The sequence below is a fragment of the Giraffa tippelskirchi genome, chromosome 4, assembly GCF_054371585.1.
Source record: "Giraffa tippelskirchi isolate mGirTip1 chromosome 4, T2T-mGirTip1v1.2.pri, whole genome shotgun sequence".
Taxonomy (NCBI): domain Eukaryota; kingdom Metazoa; phylum Chordata; class Mammalia; order Artiodactyla; family Giraffidae; genus Giraffa; species Giraffa tippelskirchi.
Genome location: NC_137278.1, coordinates 97,432,889 through 97,445,175, shown reverse-complemented (window position 1 = coordinate 97,445,175; position 12,287 = coordinate 97,432,889). Strand labels below are relative to the sequence as shown.

At 38.0% G+C, this 12,287-nt stretch overlaps 1 protein-coding gene across 3 annotated transcripts in view; it reads right to left on the bottom strand.

The window, feature by feature from the left end:
- The window catches only part of MGAT4A (alpha-1,3-mannosyl-glycoprotein 4-beta-N-acetylglucosaminyltransferase A), a 117,080-nt gene that overhangs the window by 102,022 nt on the left and 2,771 nt on the right, over positions 1 to 12,287 (bottom strand). For all 3 annotated transcript variants that reach the window (XR_014051894.1, XM_081484535.1, XM_081484534.1), the window contains one exon: positions 10,154 to 10,474. Coding sequence is in view for 2 of the 3 variants with exons in the window: in XM_081484535.1 (XP_081340661.1) it covers positions 10,154 to 10,247 (94 nt within the window). In the remaining variant the exon portion in view is untranslated. The remainder of the gene's footprint in view (positions 1 to 10,153; positions 10,475 to 12,287) is intronic.

The window sequence follows — 12,287 nt, the reverse complement described above, 5'->3', positions numbered from 1 at the left end:
ATGAGTTCACACTCATATAATAAAAAATAAATGAGAGAGAATAGACATCTCTTCCTTTCAGTCAAGTTCCAGTCAATAAACACAGAAGGAATGATGGAAACAGAAAATCATATTTGGCAGAGAGCACAGTAGTAACTGTCGCAGACAAAAATCATCATACTTGTAAAATCTGTGAGCAAACGTATGATGAGAAACAGGACATCTGCTTAAAGATGCTTTCACAAAATACTTATTAATTACAAAGGAAAAAACAGTAACTTTACAGGGGAGAAGCTTGGCAGATTGCACTTTAACCAAGTGAGCAGGGTTAACATAACCATTGATAAGACCTGTCAGCTTCAGGCACCTCTTGATATAAGGCACTAAGAACACAATGTCATTTCTCTGGTATTCTCACCAAAAACGCATTACCTCAGTCTAATAATGATCAGATGAATCCAATTAAGGAACATTCTACAACGTAACTGACCAAATCACTTCAAAAAGGCCAAGATCAAAATAAGGAAATTTTCCATGAAGGAGGAGGCTTCTAGGAAGATGACAACTAAATGCAGTGTGGGATCCTAGTCTGGATCTCCGAACAGAAGAAGGACATTAATGGGAAAAAACTGGTGAAATCAAAATGAGGTTTGTAAATTAGTTAACAGTCTTGTATAAAAGTGAATTTTTTGGCTTAGAAAATTGTACTCTGTGTTTATGTAAGCTGTTCACATTAGAGGGCATAAGGGAACTCTGCATACTACTGTGCAAATTTTTGGAAAATCTAAATTTCAGAATAAGAAAGTTTAAAAAACACATTATTCTTTAGCTTATTGTTTATCTTTTTTTTTTTTAGCTGTCCCCCCTCCTCCCAGTCCATGGGTTCACAAAGAGTCGGAAACAACTGAACGACTGAACAACAACCTCTCCCCCCGACACTACAGCAGGATTTCTGATATACTCACTAAAGTAACCCAAACTTCTAACCATGCCTGATACACAGAAAGCACTCAACAAGCACAATTACACAATTTTGGTGAGCCAGAACCATGAAAGGGCTTCCCCGATAGCTCAGACAGTAAAGAATCTGCCTGCAATGCACGAGATCCAGGTTCGATTCCTCGGTTGGGAAGATCCCCTGGAGAAGAAAATCGCAACCCACTCCAGTATTCTTTTTTTTTTTTTTTATTTGACTGCAAAGGGCCTTTGTTGCAGTATGTGATATCTAGTTCCCTGACCAGGAATCAAACCCCAAACCTCTGCATTGAGCATAGAGTCTTAGCCATTGGACCACCACGGAAGTCCCCCACTCCAGTATTCTTGCCTGGAGAATTCCATGGACAGAGGAGCTGGAGGGCCGACAGTCCATGGGGTGGCAAAGAGTTGGACACAACTGAGAGACTAACACACAACACACACAGAACCATGAAAGTATACTCCAAATCCCAGATTTTCCATTAATTTTCTTTATATTCTATTTGAAAGAAGCTTTGCTTATTCCAGGTGTCCCTGGTAGCTCAGCTGGTAAAGAATCTGCCTGCAATGCAGGAGACTCCGGTTTGATTCCTGGGTTGGGTAGATCCCCTGGAGAAGGGAACCCGGCTACCCATTCCAGTATTCTGGCCTGGAGAATTCCATGGACTGTATAATCCATGGGGTCGCAAATGGTCAGACACAACTGAGCAACTTTCACTTCGCTTATTCCATATAGAAAAACTAAAAAAATCTATAAGCTCTGGTTCACTGTTTTGTGTTCAATGAGAGTCACAATTTTAAATAAAATAATATAAAAATACAGACACCAGATACAGCAAACAGGATATGACCTCTGATCTTCTCAGGCTCCAAGGCTCCACCTTCAGTGCAGTATGCTGAGAATACTGGGATCCCCACAGACCTTCCTCCAGCTAGTGAGGCAGACCCAAGGCTACTGGCCCCTTCTCCTTAACTAGGGCTCAGCTCCTAAAGTGAGGGTGCCACCCAGACAGAAGCCTATCTTTTGTCCCCACCCCACCTCCAGAGCCCTGGCTCAGAAATTCTGCCAGGAGGAAAAGTGGGCCGTAAAACAAACAGCTCCTAATTTTCCCCAAGGAAACCAGCTTCATTTGCAGCAGAGCACAGAGTTGTTTAAACCAAGAGCCCTCTGAAAAACAGTGGAGGTTGGGGTGAAGGGAATGGAGACAATCATGGATTTAATGAAGAGGCAGCCTGTGCTGTAGGCATGTGTAGCTAGTTGGCTAAAGAGAACCAAGGAAAGTGACAGCTAGCAGCAGCCTTCTTGTGGTCAGACCAAATATCAAACACTGAACTCAGGAAGTTTCTCCAAGGGAGCCACAATTGAATTAGTTTGCAGCAGAATGTATGTTCCAGTGCATTGTTATAAACAATTAGCCAGTAATTAGTGTAGTGGTCACCGGAGGAGTCATCCCAGGATGACTGTGGGTGCACCCCAATCATGCAGCCCCATCCTCAAGGAAGCACCAACAGAGACTTAACTTTGAGGGGGTGAGAAGAAGGACAGATTTCACTAAAATAATCCAGCCAGTCATTAAACAAACAAATATTAATAAACAAGCCCTGAGGTGGAGAGGAGGAAGTACCCAGTGTTACTAAAATATATTACCTAACAAATGTCCAGTGTCAAAAAAAAAATTATGATGTGCAAAAAAATAGGAAAGTAGGACCCATACACCAGAAGAAAAGCAGGCTGCAAAAACTGCCTATGAGCACAACTAGATATAGGATTCCAGATAAATACTTCAAAGCAGTCATTATAATTATACTCAGAGATCTAAAAAAAAACAGCTCCACTAAAGAAATAAAGGAAGGTATGACAATGTTACATCAAATAAAGAATATTAAGAAACAGAAATTTTAAGAAAGAACCAAATGAAAATTCTGGAGTTGAAAAGGCCAGTGACAGAAAGGAAAAAGTCACAAGAGGGCTTCAACAGATTGGAACCAGCAAAAGAAAATCAGCAAACCTGAAGACAGATCAATAGACATTATATAAGCTGAAGAAAGAGAAAAAAAAGAACAGAGCCTCAGAGAAACACTGAATACCATTAAACATATCACCCTAAATGGAATGGGAATACCAAAAGGAGGGGAAAGGTTGAAAAAAATTCAAAGAAATAAATGACTGAAAAAACAACAACCTACGCATCTAGGAGGCAAGACCCATAAACAGATACATCATGGTAAAAAGGATGAAAGTCAAACACAGGAGAATCTTGAAAGCATATGATTTATCACTTACAAGGGGGACCCCAATAAGATTAATAGCTGACCTCTCAGCAAAAATAACAGAGGCTAGAGGCAGTGGATAACACAAAGTACTAAAAAACAAACACACACACACACAAAAAAAAAAACCCTGTCAACCAAGATCCCCACATCTAGGAGAGCTATTTTTTTAGAAAATGAAAATAAAATTCACACATTACAAGATAAACAAAAATTGACAAGAATTCATTGCTAGCAGACTTGCCTCATAAGAAATACTAAGGGAAGATCACCAGGCTGAAAACAACTGATACAAGTGATTCAAATCCACACAAACAGCATCAGAAATTATATAATTGCTGATGCCCATTTTCTCCTTTCCCTCAATTGATTTATAAACTTCATAAAATGATACGTATATAATGCATTGTTGAATCTGTAACACATGGGAATGGAATAAAGTTGCTAAAAACAGCACAAAAAAAGGTAGAGGGGAAAAAAGCTGCTATGTGCTAAGGAAAAAATAACAGGTGGTGTAATAATTAATAATTGTAACAATGTATTGCTGGGTTTATAACATTAACAGATGTAATGTGTGTAACAACCGTGCCACAAAACAAAGGGCAAAAGGAATAGAGCTAAATAGGAGTAACTTTCTATATACTACTAGAATTAACTAGTATAAACTCAAATTTGAATCCAATAAGCTGAAATGTACGTGGTGAACTCGGGAATAATCACTAAAAATACTCAAAAAATAGTGAAAAATGTCACTAACGAAATGAAAATGCTACATTAGAAAATATTCAATCAACATGAAAAAAATTAAGCAAGAATACAGAAACAAAAAAGACATGAGACATATGAAAACTAAAGAATAAGATGGTATCTGTAAATCAAACTATGTCAGTATCACATAAATGTAGATGAAGAATAGTCCAGTCAAAAGGTAGACACTATTAGGCTGGATTTTTAAAAGAGCATGATCCAACTATATGTTATTTACAGTAGATACAACAAATGGTTATGGGGCAACTGGATAGTCACATGCAAAAGAATGGAATGGGTCCTTTATACCACATACAAAACTTAACTTAAAACTGATTAAAGACCTAATGTAAGAGCAAAACATGCAGTCCATGGGGTCGCAGAGTAGGACACAACTGAGCAACTGAACTGAACTGAAGAGCAAAACAAAACATAGGAGAATCTTCACGATCTTAGATTTGGCAGTGGATTCTTAAATATCATGCCAAAAGGACAAGCAACAACAACAAAAAACAGACTGGACTTCATCAAAATTTAAAACTTTTGCACTTCACAGAACACCATCAAGAATATGAAAAGACAACTCACAGAATGATAGAAAATATTTGCAAATCACATTCCTCACAAGGAACTTGTATCTAGAAAGAACTTTTTGTTTTTTTCTCTTTTTAAATACTGAAATATAGCTGATGTACAATATGTTAGTTTCAGATGTACAACATAGGGATCTGACAATCAAATACATTATGAAATAATGACAAGTCTATGACATTACCATACAAAATCAGTACAGTATTATTGACTATTTTCCTTATGCTATGTTACATTCCTATGACTTAACTGTAAGCTTGTATCATTGTTGAGTATGATGTTAGCTGTATGTCATATACAGCGTTTATTATACTGAGGTATGTTCCCTCTATGCCCACTCTGTTGAGAGTTTTTATCATAAATGGATGTTGAACTTTATCAAAATATTTTTCTGTATCTGTTGAGATGATCATGACTTTTATCCTTAATGTTTCTAATGTGGTGTATCATGTTGATTGATTGGTGAATATTAAACCATCTTTGCACCCCTGGGATAAACCCCACTTGATTATGATGTATGAAACTTTTAATGTATTGTTGATTCAGTTTGCTAATAATTTGTTGAGGATTTTTACATCTATGTTCATCCAGGATATGGCCTATAATTTTTTGTGTGTGATATTTGTACCTGGTTTGGGTACCAGGGTAGTACTGGCCTCATAGACTGAATCTGAAAATGTTCCTTCCTCTTCAACTTTCTGGAATACTTTGAGAAGTACTTAAATGTTTCTTTAAATGTTTGGTAGAACTCACCTATGAAGCTATCTGATCCTGGACATTTGTTCTTTAGTTGTTTTTTTTTTAATTACTGATTTAACTTCATTAAGGTAATCAGTTTGCTCAGATTTTCTATTTCTTCCTGATTCAATCTTGGAAGACTGTGTTTCTAGGAATTTATCCATTATTTCTAGGTTGTGCAATTTGCTAACATACAAATTTTCATAGTCATCTCTTACATTTTTTATTTCTGTAGTATCAGTTGTAACTTCTCTTTCATTTTTTATTTCATTTATTTGGGCCTTCTTTTATTCTTGAGGAGTCCAGCTAAAGGTTTATTGATTTTGTTTATCTTTTCAAAGGACCAGATCTTAGTTTCTTTCATTCATCTTTGCTGCTGCTTTTTTCATCTCTATTTCATTTACTCCCACTCTGATCTTTATTCCTTACTTGTACTAACTTTGGGCTTTGTTATTCTTTTTCTAGTTCCTTTATGTGTAAGGTTAGATTGTTTGAGATTGTTACTGTTTCCCAAGATAAGCCTGTATTGCTATACACTTCCCTCTTAGAAATGTCTTCTCTGTGTCCCATAAATCTTGGAATGCTGTGTTTCCATCTTCAGTTGTCTCAAGGTATATTTTTATTTCCTCTTTGATATCTTCAATGACCCATTGATTGTTTAGTAGCATATTGTTTAGACTCCACACATTTTTTTTGAGTAGTTGATTCCTAGTCTCATACTGCAGTGGTCAGAAAAGGTGCTTAATATGATTTAAATCTTCTTAAATTTTCTGAGACTTGCTTTGTGGCCTAGCATGTGATCTATCCTGAAGAATATTGATTACATCCACACTTGAGAAGAATTAGTATTCTGCTCTTCTGGAGTTGAAAGTCCTATATATATTTAATCCATCTGACCTAATGAGCCATTTAATGTCAATGTTTCCTTACTGATTCTCTGTCTGGATGATCTATCCACATTGATTTAAGTGGGTGTTAAAGTTCCCTACTCACTATATTGTTAATTACTCCCTTTATGTCTGTTAATAACTGCTTTATGTATTTAGGTGTTCCTATGTTGGGTACTCCATAGACAGAGGAATCTGGCAGGCCACAATCCATAGGGTCATGAAGAGTTGGACATGACTGAAATGACTTAGCACACTTTTTTTTTTTATTCCACCACCTCATTTTACATTTTTGATCTCATCTTTTATATATTTCTACTTTGTCCACTCCCTAATTATTGTGTGTATATATTTTTATTGATAGTTATATGATTTTACTAGCTTTGTCTTTTAACCTTCATATTAAGTATATAGGTGGTTGATCCACTACCCTTACTGTATTTTTGCCTTAGAATACATAAAAAATTCTTTAAGTTTAAATTTTCAAAAAAATTTTTAAATAGGCAAAGACCCTGAATAGACATTTTTTTCTGAAGAAGATATACAAATGGCTAATAAGTACATAAAAAGATGCTAGATATTATTAGAAATGCAAATTAAAAACTACAATGATAAACTACTTCACTACCACTAGGACAAGTAGAATCAAAAAGCCAGGAAACATGTATCATCAAGAATGTAAAGAAATGGTAACCCTCATATCCTGTTGGAGGAAATGCACAATGGTCCAGCTTCTTTGGGAAAAAAGTCTGGCAGCTCCTCAAGTGATTAAATATAGAGTTACCACATGACCTAGCAATTCTACTTCTAGATAAAGAGAAATGAAAATACATGTCCACACAGAAACACGTACATGAATGTTAGGTATGCCTAAGGACAGAGGTCTAAGATGTCCAGTTTCTGGATTGTGCCTGACCAAAATAGTAAATTCATTAGGAGAACCATCCCCCCTCAATACACACACACACACAAACACACACGAGTAAGACATGCAATTACTCTCATCCCACTCTCACACCTGCTTACAACTTTCCCACTGTGCTTTCCACATACTTGGAATTGTCTCATTTTTTTATGTGAGAATCCAGTATACCCTGCAAAAACTTGTACCCTGGCCTGAACTCCAGCTTTCCTAGTGGAGTTACTGATATCTTCCCCAAATTATGCCAATCCCATGAACCAGTTCATTTATTCTTTCGAGTAGTAAATGGAGACCTAGGATAAATATGATAGGGACCACACTGGGATTACCAGCTAAACCCTGGGACAGTCCTGGAACCCTATCTGCCAACCACAATGAATATCTTATAACTCCAAAGCACAAATACTCCACACTCTCTCAGAGCTTCATGAAAGTAAAGGCAGCTCCCTCTACCTGCCATGCCCACTCTCCCCTAATCTGCCTGGTCTCTGCTCTTCTGGGCAGCAGACCAATAGCTAAGAGCATCATCTCTGGAACCAGCTTCACCGAGTTTAAACTCCACTCTTCCACTTAATATATGACCTTGACAAGTTTCTTACACTCAGCCTTGGTTTCCTTATCTACAGAAAGTGAGTAATCATACTTCCTAGGGTTGTTATGAGGATTAAATGAGACTATGTTGTTGTCTCATAACATATAATATGCACTCTGTTACTGCTTCTATCTCGGTCTATCTGATGGTATCGCATTTTTTTACTTGCACCTTCCCCTACTGGTCCTTGAGATTTCCAAAGGTGTGTACTGTCTTCTTCCTTTTCATATTTACAGCATATAATACAAAGATAGGCACAAGGTAGGTACACGAAAGGGAGTGATGCATGCATGAAAAATAAAAACTCTGAGCCCAGCAACATCCAGCGATTACGGAAACCATGCTTTCAATATAAAAAGCAGAGCATGTGGTTTACGAGTATACAAGAATTAAACATCTGAAATGAGGCCGGCTCTGGAAAATCCAGGGTGACTGCCAGAACCATCTAGAAAGAATCCAAATGCTCAGCAGTTAGAGTGGTTACATAAACGATGTCATTAAAGCACAGGGGATTTTACATAACCACGACAGGAGACCTCTGTTGATACCTGAAAGAGTTCAGACAAAACACCAAGTAGAAAAACAGAGCAGAAAAATATGCACGGGAGGATTACAGAACTGCTCAGAGTGATAACCAAAGAAAAGAGACTTTGTGTGTGTGCTTCTAATACCATATTCTGGTCTCTGATACCACATTCTTTCACATTCTGGTGACAGAATCTGTATATTTTTTTAAATTAATATTGATTCTAAACACAACCTAACACACAAAAATAGCTTATAATGGCTTTACATAAGAAATAAGATAAATGGAATGGAGATTCCAAAAGTGTTAACGCCTCAAATAAGACAGTTAAAAGGGTCAAGTTTCTGTTACTATAACTCTCTGAGTAGATAAGTTTCCTGATAAGAAAAAATTTCATATACTCTTATGATTAACTCTCTTATTTTCTAAGTTGACCACTAAAGCCAGTCATCTGTTCTGCTCACATCAGGGCCAAGCAATAGTTTGATTAACTACTCTAAGTTCTTCCTAAGTAAGTCTTCTCCTTTTGGTATGATTAAAAAATGAAATCTAAAATGTATATATTTGTCTGCAAAGAAGAAAGATTTTCAGTAAGTATTTTATTCAGTTTTCCCCTCAAAGAATGCCTTCCAAAATTAGAGCCGAACTCAGAGAAAGAGAAAAACAATACCAAACTTGCTCAAAGCACAGAGCACATTTGCCCATTTATATCAGCTCATTTCATGAATATATACACGCTGACAGATATATACATATCTACACACACACCAGAGACAAATTAATAAAGTTACCTTCACGCAAGTCAATAATGCCAACAATAGCACCTTTTGATAACCAAGTGATAACTACTTCTCTACCCTGACTCTAACAAATCTCCATTCTTCTTGCCATTAATATTTCCTAGATTAATATGAGGAAAAGAGATATGTAAAAAGAGGTAGGAGACTTCCCTGGTGGTCCAGTGGTTAAGAATTCACCTGCCAATGCAGGGGACATGGGTTCAATCTCCGGTCTGGGAAGATCCTATATGCTGTGGCACAACTAAGCCTGCGCACTGCAACTACTGAAGCCTGTGCACCTGCAGCCCAGGCTCTGCAACAAGATAAGCCACTGCAAGAGAAGTCCATGCACTGCATCTAGAGTAGCCCTTGCTCACTGCAACTAGAGACAGCCCACAGGCTACAATCTATATGGCTGCAACAAGGGAAGCCATAAACAAATAAATTATTTACTTAAAAGTCTACAAATAATAAAAATAGGGGTAGGAATTTACTATAAATATTTTCCCAAAAAAGCAAAGAAATGCATTATCCTTCAATATAGTTCCAATCTCTAAACAGATAACCCTCCTTAAAAACACAGTTCAATAGTCTTAACAGAATTAATTTTTAAAATTTCAGATCGGAATTTCTCCTCATCCACTTCAAAAATACTTTTGGCTAAAGAGCAACCTATCAACACGTGTGGTTTAAATCATTAACTACACAGCAACAAATCATTAGGATAATCAGCATATAAATATCATGAAGCCGCTGTGTCCTTTTAAGTGTTTCATACAACATCCGGTACAAGGAAGCTTATTAAACATTGATGATGTTTAATAATAAAAATAAAACACCAAAATGAAAGTCTTCATTATTCAACTTGGCTGTCATTTATAATACAAACTACTGATGAGCATGTTTCTACAAGAGCAATTACAAGAAATCAAGAAACAAAGCAAACCCCATTCAAATGAGAAATTCTGTCTCCTCTGTCCAAGAATACTGTTTCATTTCGGTGTCAGAAAGAAACTGGCACGATGCCAGCAGATAGCATGAAACATGCAGACTGTAGGGGCATTTAACTCAGAGCATTTATGCACCATTGACAAAGCAAAAAACCAACCACATTCCATGCACGTTTTTTGGAGATGTTTTCCTTACCTTTCCCATTTTGCCATGTTGTATACCAAGATAAAGTGAGGAACGAGGTGATAAATGCTAAAACAGTGGCTACAGTTCCATTTCGGAGCCTCATCTCATTTCACCATCACACTGGTTCATATGTTTACGATGATAACCAAGACTGTTTCTTTTTATCCTGAAGTCAAGCAAACCCAGTACTCCTGGCTTGGGGCCAATTGAAACAATCAATAGGAGAGGTTCATTTCAGATGCTCAGCAGAGCTAGTCTGGCAGCCACACCATCCACAATTACTATTCAGGACTGTCTGCACGGTCTTCATAGGTGGATGCTTCTTCCTCCCTAGTTAAGGGGAAAAGAGAAAGAAAAACTTGCTCAAGGATGCAAAATACTCGTTTCTTCATTTATCAGTCACTGTTACAAACAGATTCTTGGCTGGGCTACAGTTTCTTGGCCTGGGTATCTGTAAAGATTACCCCCCACATCCAAATGACTCATGTGATATCCTAGAATGATATGGTTCTTCTCCAGGGAAAAAAAGCTTTCAACTATACTCCCTGCTCGTTGGTTCTGTTGTGTTTGTGGTTACTTATGTAAAGGAAGAAGTGGTGGGGCCCATGAGAACTCTAGTGATCAAACAATGGTTCCTGAGTAACAATCTTCACTCTCTACAATTCTCATATTGAACAATAATAGTTAATGGTTCAAAATTTTTAAAGAAAACAGACTACAACTTACAAGGGTCAAAAGCCTGGGTCCTACCAAAGCCCCACCATTACTTGCGTGACTTCAGGCATGTCAATTATCTCAGCTTTGTAGTTTCATCCAGGAACTGAGAAAGCTAACTGTCTCGGCTCCTCCTGTTCTCATAAATAATAAAAAGGTTACAGTGATGACCGCTACTGATCATCATCATAAGATAAATGTAGTTTTTCCAACAATTAACCTACTCCCCAGGTGTAAACTGAGATTATTTTGGCATTTTAAAAACATGGCAATCCAACCAGGATACCACAGGACCCAGGATTAACCACTGAGCATTGCTTTAACTCAGGAAATCTGGAGATCACCTCCCATCTAGCAAACCTGTTCAGAAAATGGAATGAGGTGGTCTAGTGGCTGAGAATCTGGGTCACGGGTTTGATCCCTGGTCTAGGAGGATCCCACATTCTGCAAAGCAACTGAGTCAGTGCACCATAACGTCTGAGCCCACGCACTCCAACTACAGAAGCCTACGAACCCTGGAGCCCACACTCCCCAACAACAGAAGCCAGCTCAATGAGAAGCCCACACACCGCAACTAAAGAGAGTAGCCCCACTGGCCACAACTAGAGAAAGCAAGCCTGCTCGAAGCAACAAAAAGCCAGCACAACCAACAGTAAATAAATAAATCCTTAAAAAAGAAAATAGAATGAAATCATGTCCCTGGAAGTACTTAAGCACAGTCACCGAGTACAATTCTAGGATCTCAATAAATGTTAACTGTATTAATAAAAATAAATAAAACCAAAAGCCTGCAGCCAGTCACTAGTTTAGGCCTCTCTGCACAGAACCAATTTCATTCCCTCGGGGCATGTCAGGCCAGACAAGACGTGCATTGATTCTTGGTGGCCCCAGGAGACCACGAGATGCACTTGGCAATCCACTAAGTGTCACTCCAGCAGGGTGAGTTAATGCAACTCCAAAAAGGCCTGGGAAGCCCAAGGGACAATTCTCTCTGACTAAAGCGGCCATTTGTAGGCAATTCAGAAATTACCATATCAGCTGGTTTGTAAAACTGACCGTTGCTAGAAACCTCCACTAGCGAGAAAAGATCATCTGTAGTAATAATGATGAGGACAGACACTACAACTCACTGAGCTCTAAATCTTCACCAACTCCTGTGAGGCATGCACTGCTAACCCTACTTTACACATAATGAAATGAACCCAGAGAAGGAACCCTAGTTTGCATGATTCCAAAGTCCAAGTTCTCATCTCCCACCCTCTGCCTCTCTGCACCGCAGTCCTGTGAAAAGAACCTCCAGGGGTACTCCAAGCCTCAGGTTGCACTGGAGAATCTTCACGAGGTGTTACCTTTACCCAACAGTTTGAAGTGTGAATTAAAAAAAGAAATTAGACTCTACAATGAATACGGATCTATTATGGAATAAACT